Source organism: Dipodomys spectabilis, unplaced genomic scaffold (genome assembly GCF_019054845.1).
Source record: "Dipodomys spectabilis isolate Male_0828 unplaced genomic scaffold, ASM1905484v1 ptg000108l, whole genome shotgun sequence".
Classification (NCBI taxonomy): Eukaryota; Metazoa; Chordata; class Mammalia; order Rodentia; family Heteromyidae; genus Dipodomys; species Dipodomys spectabilis.
This window is the reverse complement of record NW_024870785.1, coordinates 19,500,628-19,527,968: the sequence shown is the minus strand read 5'-3', so window position 1 is coordinate 19,527,968 and position 27,341 is coordinate 19,500,628. Positions and strand designations below refer to the sequence as shown.

The following is a 27,341-nucleotide window of genomic DNA, read 5'->3' as shown; positions in this document are numbered from 1 at the left end:
TTGGCTTAACTGTAGAATAACCCATTGGTGAGTGGGGGTGTGGCTGTTCATGTTCTATGGGAGCATGTGGAATGATTTATAAAACACCAAATAGATTCCAGCTAGCCAAATGCGGATCAGGATGATGTGGTACTATGTAGTGAATTGTGAAAGAATAGGAAAACCCTCTTAGATATCCAGATACATTTTCTGAATGGAGTTATGCGGGATTTCTGTTTGTCTGTCTGTCCCTCTGTTTGGTCGTGGAGCTTTAACTCATGTGGGCACTGTCTCTGAGCTCTTTTTTCCCAAGGCTAATGCTCTTCTACTTTGAGTCACAGCTCCCCTTCCAATTTTCTGGTGCCCTGTGTCACTAGATGAAATAAACTGGTGTCTAAGGCCTTCCAGAGGGCTTTGTGTTCCTAGGGCTGTGCGAGGAGAGGGCGGGGCCTCTCCACCCCGCCCCTAGCCCCGCCCCTAACCCCGCCCCTACCCGGCCCTCGGAGAGGAGCTGGGGAGGACGCGCTCCCTAGTGGCCCAGCCGAGCCACAGCCCCGCCCCTCCCCGCCCACCCTGAAGCCCCGCCCCTCCCGCCCCTCCCGCCCCTCCCGCCCCTCCCGCCCCTCCCGCCCCCGAAGCCGCCTCTGCTCCTCTCGCGACGCCGACGGCGCCGGGCTCCCTGGGGTCCCGCGGCCCTTATAGTTCCGGTTGTGGCGCCCGGGCGGAAAGTTGAAGCGGACGGACTGTGGCCGGCGATGGGCTTGGGGTGAGTGCAGGAGGCGGCGGCGGCGGCGGCCTGAGGGTCGTTCAGTCGGTTGTGGGGACACAGGCGAAGGGTGAGGTGAGAAGAGCCGCGCAGGCCCAGCGCCCGGCCATTGCGGCCTCCCCGCGCCGGCTCTGGGGCGCCATTCCCGGGGTCCCTGCGCTCCGCGACCCGGGACTGCCGAGCGCTGTGTGAACAGCCCCATTTCGCCCCGTTTTGGGCCCCTCTCTCCCCGCTTTCCTCAGGAGGGACTTCCAGGTCTTTTCACTGATTTTAGAGGTTGGTTGTCGGTTGTGGGGGGGCACCTCCCGTCGCCGTCCGTATGGAAGCACATTTGCAGCCAGACGTCTGCCCGGGAGAAGGCTGACAGGTGGCTGCGGCCTCCGCGGCGGCTGGGAGACTCAGGCGAGGCCCACGCTTTGAGGCTCGCCCCCTGAGGGGTTTTGTTTGGTTCTAGCGCTGGTTCTGGGGCCTTGAACTCAGGGCCTGAGCCCGTCCCTGAGCTCAAGGCTAGCGCCCTACCACTGGAGCCACACTTGCACATCCCGTTTATTTGGTAGGTTAATGGAGATTAAAAACAAGAAAGTCTCAAGGACTAGGCTTCCTGGCAGGGCTGGCTTCGAACCACCATCTTCAGCTCTCAGCCTCCTGTTGATGACCGGCGTGAGCCGCTGATGCGGGCCTTAGCTGGACGGTGTTCTGTAGAGCTGCTGAGACGCTTCAATCACTTTTCTTCAAGCATCCATCCAACACCGTGTTCTGTCACACACAGAGAACATGACTGAAGAGCGAAGCAGCGGTGCTGCTACGACAGTTTTAACAGGGTTATGTTGAACAAACAACTTTAATAGGCAGAGATGAGGGAGACAAATTTAAATTTGTCTATCAAAATTGTTAAACATTTGGGACTTCTCAGGAGTGAATTTTTTTCTGGTTAGTCTATTGATGTGGAAATCTGAACTATTTGAAACATCTATGTCTATTATGAGGTTTATAAAAAAAACACTTTTGCTGTTTAACCTATGTTCCTAACCCCCTGTTTAAAACATTGTTTTCAGTCACGTTTAATTCTAGTTACTTAGCAAGCTGAGACCTAGAGGATCACATCTCAAATCCAACCCAGATGGAATCCTAGAGACTCCCATCTTAGTACTGGCACACTCACAAAATTTTAAAAAAATTCTATGCACAAAAATAAAGAAATAACAAATACAGAGACCCACTAATGTGGATACAACTTGTTGATCCTCTGTTAAGAAACTATAGTGTGCCGGGCACCAGTAGCTCAAGCCTATAATCCTAGCTACTTAGGAGGCTGAGATCTGAAGAGTTAAAAGCAGTTAAATCCAGCCCAGGAGCCTAGCGCCGGTGGCTCACACTTGTAATCCTAACTACTCAGGAGGCTGAGATCTCATGATCAAGGTTCAAAGCTAGCCCAGGCAGGAAAGTCTGTGAGACTCATCTCCAATGAAGTACCAGAAAACCAGAAGAGTGGCTATGGCTCCAAGTGGTAGAACTCTAGGCTTGAGTGAAAAAGCTCAGGGACAGCGCCAGGCCCTGAGTTAAAGCTCTACAATGGAAAGGAAAGGAAAGAAGGGGAAAGGGGAAAGGGAAGGAAAGGAGAGAGAAACTGTAGTCTGTTGACACAATGAAATAGCATGTAATTACAAATAAATGACCCAGCTTAAAAAAAAATACATAACTAAGGAAAGTGGGTTACAGGACTATATGTGTATACTTCGTACAACTTCATAGTCACATTGCTTGTGTCATATGCAATTGTGGAAGACTTTAGGTAGATGTAAAAACATTATACAAGGTTAATGTTCATTGTTTGTTTTTTGGAATTCACTTCAAAATGTTTAACAATAGCCAGACTGCTTGCTGGTACAATGCCCAAGCACGGATGTGTGAAATTCTAAAATTCAAATTATAAGGGAGCTGTTGGAAACTTAGAACATAGTGGTTCACAGGAGCCAAATTACATTTTATTTATATATTTATTTAATTTTACTTTGAGGCTGCTATTGGGGCTTGTATTCAGGGCTTCATGCTTTCCCTCAACTTGCTGGTTCATGACTGATGAGCAGACTGGCTCCAAAATGAAAGCCTCTGACCTTAGCTTCCTGAGTATCTAGTATTACAGGCCACCAGCATTAAGCTATAGTGTGTGTGTGTGTGTGTGTGTGTGTGCGCGCGAGCACGTGCATGTGTGCGCGTGCATGTGTGCACGTGTGTTCATGCACCTCAGTATTGAGACTTAAACTCAGGGCCTGGGTGCTGATCCTTAGCTCCCCCGCTCCCCCCCGCCTCCCACTCAAAGCTAGTACTCTACCACTTGAGCCACAGCTCCATTTGAGCCACAGCTCCACTTATGGCTTTTTGGTAGTTAATTGGAGATAAAAGTCTCACAGACTTTCCTGTCTGAGATGGCTTCAAACCATGATCCCCAGATCTCAGCCTCCTGGGTAGCTAGGATTACAGTTGTGAACCACGAGTGTGTATATGTGTGTGTGTGTGTGTGTGTATCTCTCTCTCTTCCCCCCCTCTATGTATATATACATAAATGTATATGTGTAAGTATATATATATTTATATAAATACATATTTTATATAACAATTGAAAGTTGGAAGTAAGGCCTACCTTTAATGCTTTTTCCCACTGGTAATAAGGTAGCCCTTGATTCACAGGTGTAGATAGTGTGTTTTGAGTGTGTGTGGGAGTGGTCTTCCCAGTGAATTAGGCTGCTGTCTTCTTTCTCCCAGAATTCTCTGCAGATTGACCTATATAGGGGTCACCTTGCCTTATTTCTGGAAAATTGGTTACAGTTATGGTGAAAAGATACTGCTTTCCTTTTGTGACACTTCTGACTTTTTTTCCCCCACAGCATTTCACTATTTGTAGCTTGTTGTCTGCATTCTGACTGGGCTGGCTTGGATTCTGTTCACCATGCCAACAGTGGTGGTGATGGACGTGTCCCTCTCCATGACTCGGCCTGTGTCAATCGAGGGGTCTGAGGAATACCAGCGGAAGCACCTTGCAGCCCATGGGTTGACAATGCTGTTTGAGCACATGGCCACAAACTACAAGCTTGAATTCACAGCATTAGTGGTTTTCTCATCGCTTTGGGAACTGATGGTCCCCTTCACAAGAGATTATAACACCCTGCAGGTATAAAAAGGAATAAAGACCCAAGTTGATTGGAAAGAAAGCAGTATGATAATAGTGTACTGATTTTAGACCTTAGAATTATTTAATAATAAATATATAGGCACTTAATATGCACAGCTATAAAGCATAATTCATAACCAATAGGTCCTAGGCCTTTCTTTTGTAAAGGTATGAGGTAGAGAAAGAGGTCATGGGGGCTGGGAAGGTGGCTGACTGGTAAAGTGCTTGCCTCGCATTCATGAGGCCCTGGGTTCGATTCCTCAGCACCACATAAGCAGAGAAAGGTCATGGTCCATTTTCTGGAATTCTTAGGAAAGGTGAAGATTTCAGCATACCATGCTTCAGGCCCTAAATTCAACATTTTTTGCCATTCTGCTGTTTTCTACTTTCTCATACAATTTCAAGGTAATAAAAAATAGCCCTTATTAAAACACACACACACACACACACACACACAAATTTCTTCTAGAAAGTTAAGAATGATGCTTACTCTCCAACAGATAGTATTCATTTATAGATGACAAGGTATTATTTTTTTTTCTTTTTCTTCTTTTTTTCCATCCTGGGGCTTGAATTCAGGGCCTGGGCGTTATCCTTGAAATTTTTGCTCAAGGTTGGCACTCTACCACTTGAGCCATAGCTCCACTTCCAACTTTTTTGCTGGTTGATTGAGATAAGAGTCTCATGGACTTTCCTGCCCAAGGTGGCGTCAAATGTCGTTAGATCTCAGCCTCCTGAGTAGCTAGCATTACAGGTATGAGCTACTAGTACCCAGCTCAATGTTGTCATTTTAAAATCTTAATAGGTATTGTCTTTCAAAGATATTTTTCTGAGATTAGCCAGATGTCTTTATTTTTTTTTCAAATTCTTTATTGTGATTAAGTGATTACATAATTTCCCAAATTTCACTGTATTGCGAGATAGTGATGCTTAGTTAAAATCACAAATACATTCTAATTTCATGGGGCAAATTGTCTGTTGTGATCTATAATATTTATGAGTTCTGTGAGCCACCCAGATGTCTTTAAACCATTAATATCTCCTATAGTTCTTAGCACAGTGTCTTGGCCAGTGAGTAGACAATAAGTGTTTCTGAAATTAAACTGAGCAATTAAATAATTGTTGGGCAATTTGGAAATGCAGGATTAATGTAGTTTGAATTCTTAGTAATTTTTTTTGTTGTTGTCAGTCGTGGGCCTTGAACTCTGGGCCTGAGCACTGTCCCTCAGTTCTTCAGCTCAAGGCTAGCGCTCTACCACTTGAGCTATAGTGCCACTTCCGGTTTTCTGGTAGTTTATTGTAGATAGAAGTTTCACGGACTTTCCTGCCCCTGCTGGCTTTGAACCGCAATCCTCAGATCTCAGCCTCCTGAGTAGCTAGGATTGCAGGCATGAGCCACTGGCGCCCGGCTGAATTCCTCCTAATTTTTATTAAAGCTTTCCTTTTATTATCTTGCATCTTTATGAGACTTAAATTTTTTTTTAATCGTACTGGTGGACTCTTTTGCTGGTACTGAGTCTTGAATTCAGGACCTCATGCTTGGTAGGTAGATGCCCTACCACATGAGTCATACTTCCAACCCTTTTTTGTACTGGGTATTTTCAGATTATAGTCTCAGTTTATGCCCTGGATGGTTTGGGCTTTGATCCTTCCACTTGTGCTTCCCCATGTCAGTGGGGATAACAGGTGTGTGCTACCACACCTAGTCTTTGGTTGAAATAGAGTCTTGTGAATTTTCTCCCCAGGCCAGCCTCTTAACAGCAATTTCCCAATCTCTGCCTCTCAAATAGCTAGGATTATGGGCGTAAGCCACCCCACTCTGCTTGTACTAGTTTTCTTATAAGTTATTTAGCTGAAGATTTTTTGGTGTTTAGCAGTTCTAAAATTGAGAGAATTGCAATGTAATGAATGAGGTGTAAGAGGTAAAATCAGAAGCTCTGGAGTCAGGCCACTTCTTAAAAATTTCCTCATTTAGGGCTGGGAAGGTGGCTCAGTGGTAGAGCGCATGCCTTGCATGCCAGAGGCCCTGGGTTCGATTCCTCAGCACCACAGAAGCAAAAAGAAAAAAGCTGGAAGTGGCGCTGTGGGTCAAGTGGTAGAGCGCTAGCCTTGAGTTGAAGAGCTGAGGGACAGTGCCCAGGCCCAGAGTTCAGGCCCCATGACCAGACCCCAAAAAAAAAAAATCCTCATTTAAAAGTAGGGTGAACAATGGTAGGATGATTAAATCCATGTAAAGTGCACAGAATGGTGTTTAGGAGATTATGGTTAATGGTCCATAAATTTTGGTCATTGCTTTAAGCTTATTTCATTGTCCTTTACAGTTGAGGAATTCTGTTTTGCTGTGTTTGGGTGTGTGTGTTTGGGTGTGTGTGTGTGTGTGTGTTTTCTGGAACCTATGCTTTGGGGCTTACAGAAACTCAGTGTTCGCTGTATGATATTCAGACGTCGTACAGTTTATAGTGGTTTCTAATAACAAAACAGCAGCGAATAATGAGCAATTTTTTTCTCGCCCAATAAGGAAGCACTGAGTAACATGGACGATTACGACAAGACATGCCTAGAGTCCGCACTGGTTGGTGTCTGTAACATTGTTCAGCAAGAATGGGGCGGTGCGATCCCTTGCCAGGTAATGCTTAGTTTTTCTCAATGTCCTTAGTTGATATCATTAACGAGCCAGGCACTAGTGGCTCACACCTGTAACCCTAACTATTAAGGTGGCTGAAATCCAAGGATTGCTGGTCAAAGCTAGCCCAGGCAGGAAAGTATATGAGACTCTTATCTCCAATTAACCAAAAAAGAAAAAAAAAAAAAAGTAGAGTTATGACTCAAGTGGTAGAGTGCTAGCCTTGAGCAGAAAAAGCTAAGGGACAGTACCCAGGCCCTGAGTTCAAGCTCTAGTACCTGCATTTTTGTTTTAAATGCACAAATTCAAAATACATGGTTTTTTCTTGTCTATGAGGATGGATGTTAAGGAGAGCAGAGAGAGAGAGAAAGAATGGTGGACAAAAACAGTCATAATATTCAATGTACATATTGAAACTGGGACTAGAAAACTTCAGATGGGTAAGTTTGGAGTACATGGAAAAATGATAGAAAGGTTGACACTGATCAAAGTGTATTCTACATATCAGTTGACGTTGAATTAAAACCCTGTGGTATAACTAGTTAAAGATAATTTTAGCCGGGGGCAGTGGCTCCCATGTATAATCCAAGTTACTTAGAAGGCTGAGATCTGAGGATCCAGGTTCAAAGTCAGCCCAGCAAGGCTCTTATCTCTAATTAACCATCAGAAAACCAGAAGTGCAATTGTGACTCAAAGTGGTAGAGTGCTAGCCTTGAGCAAAAAGAGCTCAGGGATAGCACCCAGGCCCTGAGTTCAGGTACCATGACTGACAAGGGAAAAAAAAAGATAATTAAAAAAAATAAGCCAGCCATCAGGGGCTCATGCTTGTAATCCTACCTACTCAAGAGGCAGAGTTCTGAAGAGCATGGTTTGATGCTAGCCTGGGCAGGAAAGTCTGTGAGACTTTTATCTCCAGCTAACCAGTAAAAAGGCAAAAGTAGAGGTGTGGCTCTAGTGGAAGAACACCAGTCTTGAGCAAAGTAGTTCACAAATAGAGCCCAGGCCCTGAGTTCCAGCCCCAAGACCGGCACATAAACAAACAAATAAATCACACAGTTTGCTAGATTTTCACAAATGGAAGCATGTATGTATATCCTTACTCCAATTAAGACCTAGAACATACCCATCACCCCACAAAGCTCCCTGCACATTCCTGTAGCAGTGAAAGCAAACCTGGGTGGAGCTGTTGGGCATGTGGCTTAATGGATACTTGTCCTCTGCACACAGGTCGTTCTGGTGACGGACGGCTGTCTCGGCATTGGTAGAGGGTCCCTGCGACATTCCCTAGCGACACACAATCAAAGGAGCGACAGCAACAGGTTCCCGCTGCCTTTCCCTTTCCCGTCTAAGTTATACATCATGTGCATGGCAAACCTGGAAGAGGTAATACCTTCTGCTAACTGCTTTTTAGATGGGTTAGGTAAATCCCAGGTCTCGGTTTATTTGTCAGTGTATTGAATGAACACTCTTGCGTACGGTATAACATTTAGATTTGAAAAGACTTGATTTCACATGCTCTTTGACAAAACAACACTCACCTCTCCGAGAGTATAGCTGGAGATGCCCATTCTGCTGATGACCATGAAGGGTTGAGATGTTCTTTTTTTTCTGTCCATTCCTCCAGAAATGTTGACAGAGGTATACTTTAGTTTTTGTGTTTGGGAGGGGGCTTTTTTTGGGGGGGGGAGACATAGGCCTTTTTGTTTGTTTGTTGTGGTGCTGGTATTGGGGCTTAAAATCAAAGCCTGGATGCTGTCCCTGAGCTTTTTGCTCAAGACTAGCACTCTACCATTTTGAGCCACAGCTCCACTTCTGGCTCTTTTGGTAGTTTATGGAGCTGAAGAGCTCACCGATTTTACTACTCAGGCTTGGCTTCAAATTGCCATCCTTAGCTCTCAACCTCCTGAGTAGCTAGGATTACAGGCATGAGCCACCAGCACCTGGCTTCTGATGTGTTGTATTAAATACTTCCTGCTTTTCCCATTGAGTCAGGAATTATTTCACTTTACCTCAGTTTTTCGCTCTATAAAATGCTGATAATTGATGGCTCTTGCCAAACCATGTCAGGAACAGGTTGTAGGGAAGATGCTGTATGGCTACTAACTGTGGTCTCCTGAGAATCTGCAGAACTACTTCTGAATGAAGTACCTCTCGTAACCTTGAGGCAGATTGCAGTAGTTGAGGTAAGAAAGTCCATGAGACTCAGTATCTCCACTAAATTACAAAAAAATCTGGAAGTGGAGTTGTGGCTCAAGTGGTAGAGTGCTAGCCTTGAGCAAAAAGTTCAAGGACAGCACCTAGGCTCTGGAATTGAGCCCCAGAACTGGCACACACAGTAGTTACTTCCTTCTTATATTGACTGTTAAGAAAATCATCTCACGGGGCTGGGAAGGTGGCTCAGTGGTTGAGCGCTTGCCTTTCATGCATGTGGCCCTGGGTTCGATTCCTCAGCACCACATAAGCAAAAAGAAAAAAGCCAGAAGTGGAGCTGTAGCTCAAGTGGTAGAGCGCTAGCCTTGAGCTGAAGAGCTGAGGGACAGTGCCCAGTCCCAGAGTTTAGGCCCCACAACTGGACCCAAAAAAAAAAAAAAGAAAATCATCTCACGGCCAGCTCACGGTGGCTCAACACCTGTAATCCTAGCTACTCAGGAGGCTGAGATCTGAGGATCATGGTTCAAAGCCAGCCTGGGCGGGAAAGTGGGTGAGACTTTTTTTTGGGGGGGTGGGGTGGGGGGGGGTTCCGGTCATGGTTCCTGAACTCGGGGCCTGGGTGATGTCCCTCAGCTCTTCAGCTCAAGGCTAGCACTCTACCACTTGAGCCACAGCGCCACTTCCATCTTTTTTCATTTTGCTTATGTGGTGCTGAGGAATAGAATCGAACCCAGGGCCTCAAGCATGCAAGGCAAGCGCTGTGCCACTGAGCCACTTTCCCAGCCCGTCCTTGTGACTCTTATCTACCAAAACTACCAAAAAAGCTAGAAATGGAGCTGTGGCTCCACTTGAGACTTGAGTCTTGAGACTCTTATCTCCAAATAACCACTCAAAAAAACTGGAAGTAGCTCTAGGCTGAAGTGGTAGAGCACTAGCTTTGAATACATAGAGGCTCAGGGACAGCATTCAAGCCCTGAGTTCAACCCCTGCAACTGACAAAAAAAAAAAGTGTAAGGCCTTGAGTTTAAGCCCCAGTACCAGAACCAAAAGAACAAACCAAACAAACCGTTTATTGGCCATTTTGTTACAGTGGCTGTGGCCTTGGTGTGCTGGTAGTGATGTGGTGATTTGTTCTACTTTAAAGGTGTCCTCTCTTGCTTTGTAGCTTCAGAGCACCGATTCCCTGGAATGCCTTGAACGTCTCATAGACCTCAACAACGGTGAAGGGCAAATTTTTACTATTGATGGCCCCCTGTGCTTGAAAAACGTGCAGTCTATGTTTGGGTGAGTATATGCCTTAAAGTTGTTTTTGTTGGGGGTAGGGGTGGGGGCTTCTTTACAATCTGATATAATTTGACAACCAAGAAGAACAGTTACTGTATTATTTCTTCAGTCTAACATTCTCCCAACTGAGGTATTTCAGCAACCTCTCAGTTACTGTATTATTTCTAACAGTGTGAGTCCATTTTCCCAAAGTTGCCCGTTTCTCAGGTAAAATAAGGTGGTCATGCTTTAAAAAGACTCAGCTGTTCCCAAGTTTAACTTGCTATGGGGTTTCTCTCTCAATTGAAATTTCCTCTTTCAAAACATCAAGATGTTTTCCGTTTCACAAGTAGATTTAGTTTTGGAATCAGTGCGAAGGTTTAACCAACTTTACATCTTGAAATGTAACTTTCATGTGTACAGTCCTTTTATGTGTACCACATGTGAACTCTTCCTCCCTTAACCAGTCATGATCATCTTCTAGAAAGCTGATAGACCTGGCATATACGCCTTTCCATGCTGTGCTCAAGTGTGGCCATCTGACCGCTGACGTCCAGGTCTTCCCCAGGCCAGAGCCATTCATTGTAGATGAAGAAATCGATCCTATCCCAAAAGTCATTAACACAGGTAATGCATTAAAAATTCCCTCCTGGCCTTCCTCTTCTTTTCTCTGCCCTCTTTTCACTTGTGACTTACTTTCTCCCCATCTAGGAGGGTTGGAAAGAATCTTGTATTCTCACAGGGAGGTGCTATTGTCATCAGCCCTGGATTTTTTTTTTGCTGGTCCTAGGGGCTTGAACTCAGGGCCTGGGCATTGTCTCTGAGCCTCATTTCCTCAAGGCTAGCCCTCTACCACTGGAGCCACAGCACCACTTCAAACTTTTTCTGTTATGTGGTACTGAGGAATCAAACCCAGGGCTTCATGTATGCTAGGCAAGCATTCTACCACTAAGCTACATTCCTAGCCCTAATTTATTTTTTTATACATGTGTGGGCTGATCCTGGGACTTGAACTCAGGACCTACATCCTATCCCTTAGCTTTTTCTGCTTAAGGCTAACAACACTGTACCACTTGAGCCAAATCTCCACTTCTGACCTTTTCATGGTTCATTGAAGATGTGTCTCATGACTTTTGTGCCTGATCTAGCTTTGAACTGTAATCCTCAGATCTCAGCCTCCTGAGTAGCGAGTATTACAAGTGTGAGTCACTGGCACCAGGCTCCTGCTGCTTGCAATGTAACTAAAAGAAAGTGATTAGCTACACTGTTTCCCTGTCATATTGCTTAGCCCAAGGCTTAGCTGAGATTGGCACTGGGGAAAGTCAATATTAAGTAAGACAGAGGAGAGTTGTCCCCCGTTGATGGATTGATCCCTGGAGTGATGGGTACAAAATAAATCTCTTAGGAATGGGTGTTTGCCTTTCCAGTCACTCTCGTAACCTTGATAGCTAATATATGATGCTTAGTCGATGCTTAGTAGCTAATTGGAAAGTCAGTAAATGATCACACCTAAGCAGACAATGCATGTTCATTGTTTGAGGCACAGAGATTTTAGGAAAAAGCACTGTGAGAAGGGTGTTTATTTTTGTGCCTATAGCTTTGGGGTGTGATGAGCTAGTGTCTATCTCTGTCTGTTGTAACAATGGGACAATAGTATATTAAGCCACACCGTATGTTCTGTGGTCTTCATAACAGTTAAATTCAACCTCCTTCCATATTTCTTTGGTGAACAGTTTCATTATTTCTTTGCCATATAAATGTTTAATCTAAAATCCTTAATGTAGCATCTGTTAAATCTAGAGAATAGAGTAGGTCTTTTCCATTCAAATGAAACAGCTCTAGCTACTGGTGTTGGCTTGTTTCTTAGCTGAAAGAGTTAACGGCAGCAGACCTGAGAGTCACGCTTCCAGCATGGTATAAGTCAGTGTGCTGCTGCATCTAAGTTTATAAATAGTTTCCAAAATATATTTGTGTATATGCTTAGAAGAAAAATTGAAAAGCAACTCAATAAAAAATTACTTTTCTTTTATGATGAATAATAAATGATTTTTTAAATAATTTTAGTGTTTTGTTAAGTTGTATGTTAGTTATATAATCGAGCTTTAGAAAGAAAAGTTTCAGGGCTGGGAAGGTGGCTCAGTGGGTAGAGTGCTTGCCTTGCATGCATGAGGCCCTGGGTTCGATTCCTCAGCACTACATAAGCAGAAAAAGCCAGAAGTGGTGCTGTGGCTCAAGTGGTAGAGTGCTAGCCTTGAGCTGAAGAGCTCAGGGACAGAACCCAGGCCCAGAGTTCAGGCTCCACGACCGACAAAAAAAAAAAAAAAGAAAAGAAAAAAAGAAGTTTCAGTACTAGGATAGTGGCTTATGCTGGTAATCTCAGCATTCAAGAGGATAAGGCAGCAAGATTGTGAGTTCTAAGCCAGCCTCCCATGGCAAGACCCTGTCAAAAACAAAAAACAGAAAAGAGTATAAGGGAGGCACAAAAATGGAGGGACAAAGGTTGGAAAACTGCAGCAGTGGACTCACCGGACACAACTTATGAGTGGGATGGGAAGGAAAAACAGAGGGAGTGAGGGAAGGGATGACATTGCGCAAAAAGAAATATACTTGTAACTGGGCACTGGTGGCTCATGTCTGTAATCCAAGCTACTCAGGAGGCCAAGACCTGAGGATCGCAGTTCAAAGCCAGAGTGGGCAGGAAAGTCTGTGAGATTCTTCAGTTAGCCACCAAAAAGCTGAAAGTGGGGTTGTAGCTCAAGCAGTAGAATACTAGCCTTGAGTGAAAAGCTAAGGGACAGCTCCCAGGCCCTTAGTTCAAGCCCCAGGACCAGCACCCACCCACAAACATACTTTTGTCTTTTAGTACAGTTTCTCTAAAGCAAAAACATCATTGTCACATTGGTTTTGCCGCAGTGATTCTTTTTTTTTTTTTTTTCTTGCCAGTCCTGGGTGTTTGAACTCAGGACCTTGGAACTGTCCCTGAGCTTCTTTTGCTCAAGGCTAGCACTCTTATTTCTTGAGCCACAGTGCCACTCAGGGTTTTTTCTGTTTATGTGGCACTGAGGAATTGAACCAGGGCTTCACGCATGCTAGACAAGCACTCTACCACTGAGCCACATTCCCAGTCATCCCATTCATTTTGTAAAGGATGTATTTCTTTCTCAGGGAAACTGTTTAGGTAATGACTTTATTTTTCAAAGAAGGCTGAATGAAGTTGTATAAGTGGATTTTAGTGCCTCTGGCAACCTGAATAACCAGGACTATTAACAAGGAGATTTGACCTTAAGCTCTTGCCCTGGCTAAGGAACTGGCTTCATAAAAATAAAGTTGACCTGAGTTATCATATAATTTGTATTCATTAATGTTCTTAAGAACAGACAATTACCAGCCAGGTGGCCCATGCTTATAATGATAGCTACTCAGGAGACTGAGAACTGAGGATCAAGGTTTGAAGCCATCTAGGACAAGAAAGGCACCAAAAAGGGGCTGGGAATGTGGTTTAGTGGTAGAGTTAGTGCCTAGCATGCATGAAGCCCTAGGTTCTTTTCCTCAGTACCACATACTTAGAAAAAGCCAGAAGTGGCACTGTGGCTCAAGTGGTAGAGGGCTAGCCTTGAGCAAAAGAAGCTCAGGGACAGTACCCAAGCCCTGAATTCAAGTACCAGGACTGGCAAAAGAACAAGAAAAAAGAAAAGAAAAGAAAGCTGGGGGCTGGTGGCTCACGCCTATAATCCTAGCTACTCAGGAGGCTGAGATCTGAGGATCATAGTTCAAAGCCAGCCTGGGCAGAAAATTCCACAAGTCTCTTATCTCCAATAAACCACTAGAAAACCGGAAGTGGTGCTGTGGCTCAAACGGTAGAGTGCTCGCCTTGAACTGAAGAGTACAGGGACAGCGCCCAAACCCAGAGTTCAAGCCCCACGCCCGAGAAAAAAAAAGAAAAGAAAAGAAAAAAGAAAGGCACTAAAAAATAAAATAATGATAATAAGTAAAGACAATTGCCATTATTTTTTTTTTTGCGGGGGGGGGGGGGGGGGCGCGCTCCGGTCGTGGGGCCTGAACTCTGGGCCTGGGCGCTGTCCCTCAGCTCTTCAGCTCAAGGCTAGAGCTCTACCACTTGAGCCACAGCGCCACTTTTGGCTATTTTCTTTTTGCTTATATGGTGCTGAGGAATTGAACCCAGGGCCTCAGGCATGCAAGGCAAGTGCTCTACCACTGAGCCACCTTCCCAGCCCATGCCATTATTTTCTGAGTTAGTTAAAATGTAAGTTGTTGGTCACCATAATTGAAACCTCCACCTACAGCAGGGTATTTGTGAAATGGACTTCTCCTGGTATAAATTAATTCTCTGCAAATTCCTTCCTTTTAGATTTGGAAATTGTGGGGTTTATTGATATAGCTGATATTTCAAGTCCCCCAGTTCTGTCCAGACATCTCGTCTTACCTATTGCCCTTAACAAAGGTGAGTTCTTTTCTTATGCCATTGATGTATATGAAGACTTCTATTATCTAAAGTTATTCTTACAAGGTTGACAATAGATTAGCCCTTTTTGTATAGTAAAAGAGGAATAGTTGCCATGTTGGATTTTATTTTTTTTCTGCCAGTCCTGAGGCTTGAACTCAGGGCCTGGGCACTGTCCCTGAGCTTCTTTTGCTCAAGGCTAGCACTCTACCACTTGAGCCACAGCACCACTTCTGGCTTTTTCTATTTTATGTAGAACTGAGGAATCAAACCCAGGGCTTAATGCATCCTAGGCATTACCATTAAATGAGCCACATTCCCAGCCCCCATGTTGGATTTCAAAAAAGAGAATGTTCCTTCATACAGCAGAAATGTTGCTGCTTTCTTCTATGTATGAGTTGTGAATGAACAGTGGAGGTCCTCCTTAGAGATGAGGCTGCTTCTTCCTTATCTAGGACTCTGCCTTTCCTATGAGGAGCATGCTGAGAAAGGCAGGTGGTAACCAGAAGACTGGCTTCAGGAGAAGGGGGGAGCAGGGAAGGAAGGCAACAGTTATGCTGTGAAAAATGCAATACGTGCAATGCTGAAATATGGCAGAAACCTTTTGTTACAGTTAGTACAGTAAAAAAATAGAATGACAAAGCTGGGCACCAGTGGCTCACACCTGTAATCCTAGCTGCTTGGGAGGCTGAGATCTGAGGATCGCGGTTCAAAGCCAGCCCATGAGACTCTTTTTTTTTTTTTTTTATTTGGGGGGGTCCGGTCACGGGCCTGAACTCTGGGCCTGGGCACTGTCCCTCAGCTCTTCAGCTTAAGGCTAGCGCTCTACCACTTGAGCCACAGCGCCACTTCCTGCTTTTTTTTCTTTTTGCTTATGTGGTACTGAGGAATTGAACCCAGGGCCTCGTACATGCAAGGCAAGCACTCTACCACTGAGCCATCTTCCCAGCCCCCTCCGTGAGACTCTTATCTCCAATAAACCACCAGAAAACCGGAATTGGCACTGTGGCTCAAGTGGTAGAGTGCTTGCCTTGAGCTGAAGAGCTCAGGGACAGTGCCGGGAGTTCAAGTCCCACAACCAACAACAACAAGCTCTATTGCTTTGCAGGGGTGGGCTCCAGTGGGAAGTCTGGGCTAACAACTTGGATGAGAAAGGATGAATGTGGTCAAAGTAGATTGCTTGCATGTATGAAAACAGAGCAAGAAACCTGTTAAAATTGATTTAAAGAGGGCGAGGACAAGGGAGTGTGATAGAATGGAAGGAATTGATCAGGGTATTTTGTACACAGGGGTGGAAATACCACAGTGAAATCCCCCTTGTGTCACCGTGTGTGCTCATAGAAAGATTGGTAAATGTGCAAGTGCATACAACTTCCTAAGGGGGAGGACGTTATGCCAAGCACATAGTAGATACTCATTAAATCTGGCTGGCTGGATGGCCAGACAGGTGGATGGACAGATAAGCCTAGTTAGTACCTTGTGGAACTGCAGAATATATCTTTGTAGGAACTGTGAGGTTGTGTCCCTGAATTCAGCATCTTTGGTGTATGCTGAACTCTTGCTCTTTTGTGTCCTTTGTCTCTATGGATATAAAGGGAATTTATATAATTATTGAAAAGGGATTTTTATATGGGCCTTGGAAAACTGAGATGAGTTTTTTTCCAATTTTTGATACGTTCTCTTAAGCTCTACATACTTTCCCTTCAAGGCCAGGAGGAGCCACGCATGTACTTGGCAGTGGGGTTTTGTGGCTCATCTTGCTCTAACTCATTTTCCTCTTTCAGAGGGTGATGAGGTGGGTACCGGTATCACTGATGACAATGAAGACGAAAATTCAGCCAATCAGATTGCAGGCAAAATACCCAACTTCTGCGTCCTGCTCCATGGCAGCCTGAAAGTGGAAGGAATGGTGGCGATAGTTCAGTTGGGGTAGGAAACTTTCTTCTCATCTGGTTCAATAAAGGGATGGAAAACTATATGGACTTACCTGAAAGAAAAGTAGAAATCTCCTCCTCTGCCCTGTCCTTCCCACCTGCCAAGGCTTTTGAAGTTAAGCTCTCCCTAACTTCTCCCTAGAATAAGTATGGAGTGAGCCTTTTAAAATATTAGTAGTGGGGCTTGAACTTGGAGCCTTGTACTCTTACTTGGCATTTTTGCCACTTGAGCCACACCTCCATTCCATCTTTTGTCTTTGTGTGTCAGTTGTAGGGCTTAAACTCAAGGCCTGGGCACTGTTCCTGAACTCTTTTGTACAAGGGTAGCACTCTCCCAACTTGAGCCACAGCTCCACTTCTCGTTTTCTAGTGATTCATTTGAGATAAGTCTCACAGACTTTCCTGCTCCGACTGCCTTTGAACCTTAATTCTCAGATCTTAGCCTCCAGAGTAGCTACCAGGGCCTGGCTTTTTTTTTTTGTTTCTTTTAAACTGCTTTTAATTTCCATATGTATATCATTTTGCCTGAAAAAGCAGTAATGCCCCAGAGGAACTATTAGAAAACAGTAGTATGCATTTTCAGGTTTAGGATTTGGCATTGGTAAGAGTGTATGAGTGGTGGACCTGACTTCAAAGCTGAAGGCTGTGTCAGGCTAAATTTAGTGTGACAGCTTCAGGCTTGCTGTTCTTCTGATCTCTCCCTCTCTCCTTCTTTCTCTCTCTCTCCAGTCCTGAATGGCATGGAATGCTTTACTCCCAAGCCGACAGCAAGAAGAAATCAAACCTCATGATGTCTCTCTTTGAGCCTGGCCCAGAACCTCTCCCATGGCTGGGGAAGATGGCACAACTGGGTCCTATTTCAGGTAGAGCAAGATCATTTCTTGCCAGTCTGCACTGTACCTTCCCTCTACCATTCTGAGTATCTGACAGGAGTTGGAGAGCTGGCTGAGCTCTTGGTGCACCATGGTGTCTAAGGCTGGATGTCTACATAAGGAACTTGGCTTTCACAGCTCAGGGGAAACCAGCATTTAGGGTACTTTAAGGAAATACAAAGTCTTCAATTGCTTAGTGTGAAAAGATAAGCCAGGCACCAGTGATTCACACCTACAATCCTAACTACTCAAAAGGCTGAGATCTGAGTATCAGGGTTTGAAACCAACCCTGGCAGAAAAGTCCAGGAGACTCTTATCTTCAAGGAACTACTTAGAAAAAGCCAGACATGGCACGGTGGCCAAGTGGTAGAGCTCACCTTGAGCACAAAGAGGCTCAAAGACAGTTCCCAGGCCTTGAGTCAAACCCCAAGACTGGCCAAAAAAAAAAAAAGGCACTGCCATTTTTTTCCCCTTTAGTGCACTATTTCCAACTCAAGTCCCTTTTATTATTATTACCTTTTTAATGTACCAGTCCTAGGACTGGAACTCAGCGAACTCAGGGCCTGGGTGCTATCCCTGAGCTTTTTTTGCTCAACACTCTACTTGAGCCACAGCTCTATTTATGGCTTTTTGATGCTTAATTGGAGATAAAAGCCTCACAGACTTTTCCTGCCTGGATGGCCTTGAACTGTGGTCCTCAGATCTGCCTCTTCAGTTGCCACTCCTTTTGACAGACCCTTGTGCTGCTGGGTCCTTAGGCTCTACCTGTGGAGTGACCCTTGTCTCATTTGGGCTCATTTCAGTTTCAGGGATGTTTGCCAAGCTTAGTGATAAGCGTCAGCTGGCGTTGCTGGGAGGTGGGGGGGAGGGGAGGAAGATTGGACGGACTGTACAGGGCTAGGGTTAGCTAGGCAGAGGTGACCATCAGAGCAGCTCTGCCCAGTACTCAGAGCTAAGTCTTTGCCGGGGAGAGACATACAAGCTGTGTTTTGAAGGAAAAAAAGCTGATGAAGGAAGAAAGGGCTTCCAGAGTAAATCAAACACCTCTATTTCTAGTGGAAAGAAATCAGAGCTTCCAGGTAAATCGAACACCTATTTTTGCAAAGGAATTGAGCAGGAGTGCAGGGGGAGCAGAGTTGGTGGAGCATGGGGAGGGCAGGTGGTCGATTGCAGATGGGCAGTAGCCAGATCTGAGCAGCCTCTGAAATATGAAGAGCCAAGACTTATGCAGGTGCTGAGAGGGACTGCAGAGGAGTCATGTGGTCAGATCCTCTGGCCACAGTGCAGCCAGCAAGAGAGGTCCCTAGGAGAGTTGGTATTCTGCCGTTGGTGTCCCTTGAGTTTTGTGACTTGGCTATCATCCAAGTGAGAGATGAGACATTTGATCTGGGAGTGATCCCTGAGGTTGGCATTGGGGCCAAAGGGTAGCCCAGGGAAGACTATAACTGCACCAGTTGAGTTTGTGCCCATCAGACAGATATAGGCAGAGAAAGTCTCTTTGGGAGTCTAGCTCTAGTGATAGTTTTCACCAGAGATGTTTGTCCATAAATCAGACTCTTCTATCTGACTCCTTTCTGAGCTGGCTGCAATCCAGCAGCCCTCATTGTTTATGGAGGTGGAACTGCCATTTACTCTCTCCTGTACTTATATATTATGTATCTCCTGAATTTCTTTTGTTTTGATCCAAGACTGGGACTGGGACTTAACTCAGTACCTGACACTTCACTCATTGATTTTTGTTTTGTTTTGCCAGTCCTGGGGCTTGAACTCAGGGCCTGGGCACTATCCCTGAGCCTCATTGTTCTCAAGGCTAGTACTCTACCACTTGAGCCACAGCACTACTTCCAGGCTTTTCTGTTTATGTGGTACTGAGGAATCAAACCCAGGGCTTCATGCGTGCTAGGCAAGCACTCTACCACTAAGCCACATTCCCAGCCCCTGAGACTTCATTGGCTAGTGCTCTAACTCGGGTCACATCTCCAGCCCTAAGGTCTTCTTTGCGGTGGGAACAATAGCAGCTGACATTTATAAACTGAATTTTGTGCCAGACACTGAGTTAGACATTTGAATTCTCACAGAAATTTCATGAGGTTGGGATTGGCATGAGACAGTGAATAAAAGAAAACCTACATCTCCAGGCTATTGAGAGAACTCACTAAGGGGGATACATCCAAAGTGCCTGAGGGCCACACAGTGGATGCAGAATGGTGGAGATCATGCAAAATAGCACTGCCATGGTTGAGACTGACCCCTCCTAATTCTGTCAAATCATCTTAAATACTTGCATCCTTCTTTTTTTTTTGGCCAGTCGTGGGGCTTGAACTCTGGGCCTGAGTGCTGTCCCTCAGCTCTTCAGCTCAAGGTGAGCACTCTACCACTTGATCTACAGCGCCACTTCCGGTTTTCTGGTCGTTTATTGGAGATAAGTTTCACGGACTTTCCTGCCAGGGCTGGCTTTGAACCACAATCCTCAGATCTCAGCCTCCTAAGTAGCTAGGATTATAGGCGTGAGCCACCGGAGCCTGGCTAAATGCTTGCATCTTTTGAGTAATGCAATATATAGCTAGATCTTGATTCTGTTTTTTTCATTGTGGTGTGTGTCTCATACTGACTTTGAATGTTTGAATGTGTCAGTGTTCTATAGGCCTGTTGTCTATATGTCATCTAGCATTCTTCCTGTAACTTCGTGTGTGTGTGTGTGTGTGTGTGTGTGTGTGTGTGTGTGTGTGTGTGTGTGTGTGTGTGTGTGTGTGTGTGTGTGTGTGTGTGTGTGTGTGTGTTCCTCCTGGGACTTGAACTCAGAGCCTGGGTGCTGTCCCTAAGCTTTCTTTGCTCAAAGCTAATACTCTACCATTTAAACCACAGCTCCACTTCTAGCTTTTTTTTGGTGGGAAGGGGGTATAATTCAGTGGAGATAAGAGTCTCATGGAGTTTCCTGTCCAGGCTTGCTTTGAACCATGATCCTGAGATCTTAGCCTCCTGAGTAGCTAGGATTATCCCATATTTCTTATTTCTAAGAGTTTCTTGTTCAGTCTTTCCCATCTGCTAGTGCATTTATCGGTTGGAGGCTGTAAGGAAAGTTTGGGATAGGCCATGGTCAGCTGTTGCAGTGTTGCTATGACACTGAGTGCGGTCGGATAACAGAGTCTCAAGAAAAGCTTGGAGCAGCTTGCTGGCTGCTGGCTAGAATCTAGACATAAGATACAGATAGATATGGAGAAGTCAGGGTGTGAGGGAGGGGAACTACAATGCTGAATGAGGGAAGAGGTGTCAGATTCAAACCAGTGCATAAGGACATACTCTCTGAGCTTCAGTTCCTCATCTTTAATAGGATTGACTGCTGTCCGCCTTCAAGGTTTGCTGTATATGCAGTATATGTAAAGTGTCTGGTACAAAGGTAGAATTTAATAAATACTCTTGGGGCTTGAACTCCTCTGGGCCTCATGTTCTCACTTGGCTTTTTCTCCCAGGGCTGGAGCTCTACCACTTGAGCCACACTTCTACTTCTGGCTTTTTGCTGGTTAATTAGAGTCTTGGGGGATTTTTTTTGTCCCTGCTAGCTTCAAACCATGATCCTCAGATACGGCTGCCATATTAGACAGCACAGCAAAGTTTGGCGGGTGGGCTAGAATATACACAGCACAGTATGTTTATATATGTGTTTAAAAATAATGTACTTTAGTATTGCAAGTATGTCTTTTTTCTCCTCTCTGGCCTTAACTTACATGGCAGGCGAGTGAAGCTGTTTCTTCAGGACATTAGCAGTTCTTCACTAGGCAGGCCTCTTGATTCCTTGCTGTCCGCCATCCCTGGCTTTCTACTGGGAACAGGTTCTCCAGCTCGCTGAGGTGAATGGATTTTCTTAATTAATGAGGTAATAGGATATAGCAGATTGAATGACTCAGAGAGCCACTAGCCTAATTGGAAATGGAATTGATTGTGTTTGCCATATGTCATTTGGAGAATATCTTTTTCTTGCAGATGCTAAAGAAAACCCTTACGGTGAGGATGACAATAAGAGCCCATTCCCCCTGCAACCCAAAAACAAACGCAGCTATGCCCAGAATGTGACTGTCTGGATCAAACCCAGTGGCCTACAGGTAAACATTATATCTGTACCGCGCGCCCACTCCTCCTTGGGGACTGGAGGCCGCATTTGGGTTAGCAGGCAAAAGACATTTGATTTGATTTGCCTCTCCTTTGATACTCCGTAATTCACTTATAATGTGTCATTATTGCCAAAAGGGATTTGAGATGGCCTACAGGAAAACACCTAGAAAACAAAATCATTTTTTATAAAATTTAGAGCAATAAGAAATCTAGATAAAGAACGGAAAGAATTGTGCCTGGAACCCAAGGCCAGATGGTAATTGTGTTTAAGCAGGGCAGCTCTGGGCCTCCTCCCATGGTCAAAACAGAAGTGAGTTGGGTTGTTTCTCTTGTCCAGTAGAAGAAAGCATGTCTGTTCTTCTACTTGGATGTATTTTCCCTGCACTGGAGGTTAAAGTAAAATTCTTCACATGGAGAGGCAGTAAGTGAGCAATACTCATAATATCAGTGTTGTCTCTCTGTGTGTGCCAGTACTAGGGCTTGTACTCTGAGCCTGGGCACTGTCCCTTACCTTTTTCACTCAAGACTGTGCTTTACCACTTGAGCCACTGCCCTACTTCTGGCCTTTTGGTGGCTAATTGGAAATAAGCATCTCATTGACTCTGTGTAGTCCAGGTTGGCTTTAAACCACAATCCTCAGATCTCAGCCTCCAGAGTAGTTAGATTACAGGCATAGGCCTCCAGAGCCTGTCCAAAATTGTTTTTTTTCTAATACCATCAAGCCTTTTGAAAAGGGAAGGTGTTTTACAATGTTAAACATTAACTGACATTAACTCAAAAGGGATCATTCTTTCTGCTTTCTGTTCTCATTTTCCTATCTTTAACCATTTAATTACCCTTTTGTACTTTTCCACTTTTTTTTTTTTTTTTTTGCCAGTCCTGGAACTTGAATTCAGGGACCTGGGCACTGTCCCTGAGCTTCTTTTGTTCAAGGCTGGCACTCTACCACTTGAGCCACAGTGCCACTTCTAGCTTTTTCTGTTTATGTGATACTGAGGAATCAAACCCAAGGCTTCATGCATGCTAGGCAAGCACTCTACCACTAAGCCACATTCCCAACCCTTGTATTTTTCCACCTTTTTACCACTGAATTCTAATGTTGAATTCCTTTTTCCCTTAATAGACAGATGTACAGAAGATTTTAAGAAATGCAAGGAAACTCCCTGAAAAAACACAGACATTCTATAAGGTGAGACTGCAGTACAGTAGAAAGTGCTCCAGAAGCGCGCCACGTAGATGGTCCTCCATCAGGAGAGTAGGGGTGGGGGTGGCAGCTGGAATATGGGCAAGGATCACATGGGAAGCTTGTACCCAGTGTTAAATCAGTCCGTAGATGGGGAAGGTCCGCTTGTGCCTCACCATCCAAGAATGGAGGGCTTCTCCATGTTGGAACCGCCATGAATAGTGAGCCCTTACTTCTCTTGTACAGAGATCCAGTCCCACCCAGGCCAGCACTAGGTGGAGGACTGGGGTGGGGAACTGCCCAGAACCTTCTGTGTGCACCTGAGAAGCCACTTCCTGAAAGGACTTCCTATTACTCTAGTGAATTCCTGAGTAGACGGCTGTCCACAGCCATTAGGGGAATTGTCTGGTGGAGAGGCTGAAGTGAACAGGGATGTGGCGGCAGGGAATGCAGTTACACTTGCATCTCATTTCTCCTCGTCCTTGTGGAGGCTGGCAGAAATGAGATTCAGTGCGGTGTGAGGTGCCCTTGACTAGTCATAAAACATGGCAAAACATGGCACACCACCAGCCTCAGGCTAGCATCTCTTCTGAGAACATACAAAGCTACTATGCCTGGGGTTTTATCTCATTGCCTTTATTTACTATTATCTTCAAACCCAATTATGTAAGCTGGGAAAGCAAGCAAATGTACAGCTTGCTTGGGGGGTTTCTGGGTTGTTTTTTGCTTTTTGGGTTTTTTGTGATGGGGCTTGAATTCAGAGCCTGGGTATTGTCCCTGAGTTTTGCCAAAGACTAGTGTTCTATAACTTTGAGCCACAGATCCACTTCCGGTTTTCTGGTAGTTAACTAGAGATGAGTCTGATGGACTTTTCCTGTCCAGGCTGGCTTCCAACTGTGATCCCAGATTTCAGCTTTCTGAGTAAGTGAGATTATAGGCATTAAGGCATCAGCGCTCAGATGTTTTGTTTTGTTTTTTATTATTGTGAAAATACTGTACAGAGGGGTTACAGACATGGGCAAGATAATGAGTACATTTCTTATCAAGCATTGTAGCCTCCTCCTTTGTTTCTCCTTTCCATCCCTTCCCATCCTCCCACCCGCCACCCCCCCCCCAATCCTCCCCTGTTTTGTTGGTTTAAGACAGGAGGTCTCACTATATAGCAGAGACTAGCCTTAGACTCACAATCCTCCTTCATTACCCTCCTGAGTGCTGGGATTATAGCTGTGTGTCACCACACCTGGAAGAATGAATTGCTTTCATCAAGTTTAACCAGGGAGCCTCTGGGTCACCTGGCCTCTCCCCAGTCCACAGGCCCTTACCAGCCATCTCGGCAGTTTTCCATCCAGACCTGTCAGCTGTCTTATTTAAGGTGGGCACACATGTTCAGTGGCCTTTTCCTAACTTGTCACCTTTTAGTAGAGAAGTGGTCAGCTAGCAACGGCCCCTGCAGTGGTTATGTGTAATGTGTACACGAGGTCTAAGACCAGAGGCTTCCCAACTCTCACAGACCCCTCTGCTACCCAGCCTTGCTGAGGAGTCTGTCCAGCCCAGCTCCTGCAGACAGGTGCATTGTCACTGCAAGGCGTGGAAGGTTCCCAGCCCCCTGGCAAGTCTTCGCCAGCCTTGAAGATAGACAAGAACCAAGTCTTCATGTAGTGCCCAGTAGATGATGTACACACACTGCTCATCACATTTGGCTCACAAACCTCCTCTCGCTGCCCTCTCCTGGACCAGAACCACTGGTCCCCACACTCAGATTACTGGTGTCTCTATGTACATACATGTTCTCCTATAAAAATGCCCCCCAAATCGGGCGCTGGTGGCTCATACCTGTAATCCTAGCTACTAAGAAAGCTGAGATCTGAGGATCGCAGTTCAAAGCCAGCCCAGGCAGGAAAGTCCATGAGACATTTCCAATAAACCACCAGAAAACTGGAAATAGTACTGTAGCTCAAGTGGTAGAGCTCTAGCCTTGAGCTGAAGAGCTCAGGAACAGCACCCAGGCCCAGAGTTCAAACCACATGACCGACAAAAAAAAACAACTTTCCAAGCCAGACACTGATGGCTACTGCCTGTAATCCTAACTACTCAGGAGGCTGAAATCTGAGGCTCATGGTTCAGAGCCAGCCCTGGCAGGAAAGGATCTCCAATAACTATTCAAAAAAAGCCAAAGTGGCACTGTGGCTCAAGTGAGCCACAGTGAGAGAGCACTAGCTTTGAGCAAAAGCAGCTCAGAAACAGCACCCAGGCCCTAAATTCAAGTTCCAGGACTGGCACCAAAACCAAAACAATGATCCCTAAAAGGTGAGGTCAAAGAGCTTACTCTGAGCTGAGCACTGAAAAGGGAGGCAGCGAGGACATGAGGGCTGCTTCTGTTGCAGGAGCTGAACCGATTACGAAAGGCTGCCCTGGCCTTTGGCTTCCTGGACCTGCTCAAGGGCGTGGCAGACATGCTAGAGCGGGAATGCACACTGCTGCCTGACACGGCGCACCCCGATGCCGCTTTCCAGCTCACCCACGCCGCCCAACAGCTCAAGCTGGCTAGCACCGGCACCTCTGAGTACGCCGCGCACGACCACAACATCACCCCGCTGCACACAGACTTTTCGGGGAGCAGCGCAGAGAGGATGTGAGGCCTGCCTTGGACCTTCCTTGCCTAGCTCATATTTGAACAGAAAAGCCTAGCCTTTCCCGTGTGGTCCCATGGTGGGGAGGAAGGGCTCAAGGCTTGGGCTTGGGCCCTGGCCCTGTCAGTAGGCCTGGAAGATAGTCCTGGTTGCTCTGAGAGGAGCACAGCTCCTGAAAAGCAAGGACAAGACAAGCACTGAGCCCCTACCTTCTTGGCCAACCTGCCCACAAGGATTCTCTGGCTTGTGAGTTCCAGAACTTTCTTTAGAACTCGGCAAAATGCGGTGGTAACCCTTAGGTGCTTTTGGTAACAGTAGCCATGTGTGTAAATGATTCTTGTTTCTTCAAGTTTTTTTTAAAAACTGAAGTAAAATATGTGGTTTTCTATAGCATGGTTTCACGGAGGAAAGTGTGCTGTCACTTGACTCCAGCTCTGTTTCCTCATGTTCATTTCTAAGGCTTGTGCTTCCCTGGTCTCTAGCACAGACCTGCCTCAAACTTGGGCAAGCCAGGACTTCTGGGCACCTCCTTTAGCACCCCCTTTTCCAGCTCCTCTATACTTTCATCGGGAGTGCTCGAGCAACTGCTTCCGTTAGCAGACACAGCACTGCCTGAACAAAGGACTTTAGCCTTTTCAAAAATATGACCCGAAATCATCTTCAAGCACAAGCAGTCAGAATTTTGATTGTAAATGTTTTAATAGAAATACACAATCTTTCACTTTTTCAGACAGCAATAAAGGGGAAGGATCTTAACACTCGCAAAGAATACAGGATTTTGTCACAAGGACTCAGCGAAATCCATTGCAAAGCTGATAAGCCCGATCACAGAGCTGAAGGACAGCAGGAATCAAAACGAACAAGTGCTGACAGGAGTTCAGACGTGCCAAGCACCCTTCCCTGCCAGGTGCCATGAACTTTTCAAGTAACAGCCAGTGTATGCCCATCACTAATCAATGGTTTAGGTCACAGCAGGCTTCCGGGTTAGGCTCAGTGGAACAGGACAGTTCAGCAAGTCTCCTTCCCCCAAGAACAATGGGGATGGCAGGAGAGAGCTACCAGGCCCTAACTCCTCGGACAAGTGTTACTTCTAACACTTTTATTTGGTCTACATGGAATGTACTGGAGGAATCTGATTTGTTTTTTTTACTATAATGTCTAGATTTTCTCAGGTGTCTTTTGGTGGGTTTCCTGCCAGAAATCCTTGATAAGGACCAGCTGGTTGTTCCCAAAGTTCCTGCTCTGTGTCCTACTGCAGACAGGTTAAAAAAAAAAAAAAAGCTAGTGTTTTGAGGTTCAGAAAATGCATTGTGTGTGCCACTTCTCAGACAAAAAAGTACTCAAGTAGGGACTGAGCCTGAGAGACGCAGCCTGGCGGCATGAGCACGTCTAGCCTCGGACCTTTCCCGTCTGCCAGGCTGCACTGCCAGCAACTGATTCCTGCCAGTGTAGCCTAGGGACGCTCGTAATCTCACGAGAGCTTCTATGTTATAGCCCCTCTTTGTCTAGTGTTGAAAGGAGTTCAGTTTTAGCTAGGAAGGAAGTGATCACAGTTCTGATTGGTTTCTCTTAATTCGCTTGGCCTTGTCCCTGCCCACACAAGTAAGCACTGCAGTGACAGATGTGGTTAGGCCAATAGATGTTAGATGTTCAGTGTTCCCTAGAAACGTCCATAACACTCCACTACTAAAGGATCCCCTCAGATACAGTCCTGCCCCAGTCATTTCCAACGGCCTTCTGTGGAGTAATAGACTTTTTTCACAAAAAGCGAGAGCTGACTAGCGCAAATCCTAACTGCAAGGATGCGCAAAGCCTTGGAGGGCGAGGGCCTCGGAGCCGTCCCTGGCGTGTACATAACACACTGACAAGAAGCAGCCAGGGTGGAGGCTTCGTTGCCATTAAATACACAAGAGTGAACCTGTTGTCAGAGATGAGGATCTGTGTCATGCAAGTCCTACAACTAACAATACAGCAAATTCAGGAATGTTACGGGGAAAGAAGAAAGATGGACTCACTGAAAATGTGTTTGAACTTTAAAAAAAAACTTACATCAGTACCAGATAAAACAGTAAGAATCACAGATGAGGCTCAAACTTGCAAGAAGCTGTCTATCTGAGTCTCCTCAGTGGATCTTCTTCTTTTTTTGTCCATAGCGCCTCCTGCGCTGTTTATAAAGGTGACGGAAATTTATGTACAACC

At 45.5% G+C, this 27,341-nt stretch overlaps 2 protein-coding genes across 2 annotated transcripts in view; one reads left to right on the top strand and one right to left on the bottom strand.

Annotated features, from left to right (window-relative positions):
- Positions 1-645: 645 nt before the first annotated feature.
- Ints14 (integrator complex subunit 14) lies at positions 646-26,406 on the top strand. Its single transcript, XM_042687697.1, has 12 exons — positions 646-745; positions 3,631-3,914; positions 6,433-6,540; positions 7,765-7,920; positions 9,854-9,972; positions 10,436-10,578; positions 14,321-14,413; positions 16,198-16,342; positions 17,077-17,210; positions 21,201-21,319; positions 22,453-22,518; positions 24,897-26,406. Exons 2-12 carry the CDS (start codon positions 3,693-3,695, stop codon positions 25,146-25,148), a joined length of 1,557 nt encoding a protein of 518 aa, XP_042543631.1. The 5' UTR covers positions 646-745; positions 3,631-3,692; the 3' UTR covers positions 25,149-26,406.
- The window catches only part of Hacd3 (3-hydroxyacyl-CoA dehydratase 3), a 30,712-nt gene continuing 29,193 nt past the window's right edge, over positions 25,823-27,341 (bottom strand). The window contains exon 11 of the mRNA XM_042687698.1: positions 25,823-27,341. Within this exon, the coding sequence (XP_042543632.1) occupies positions 27,265-27,341 (77 nt within the window). The 3' untranslated portion in view covers positions 25,823-27,264.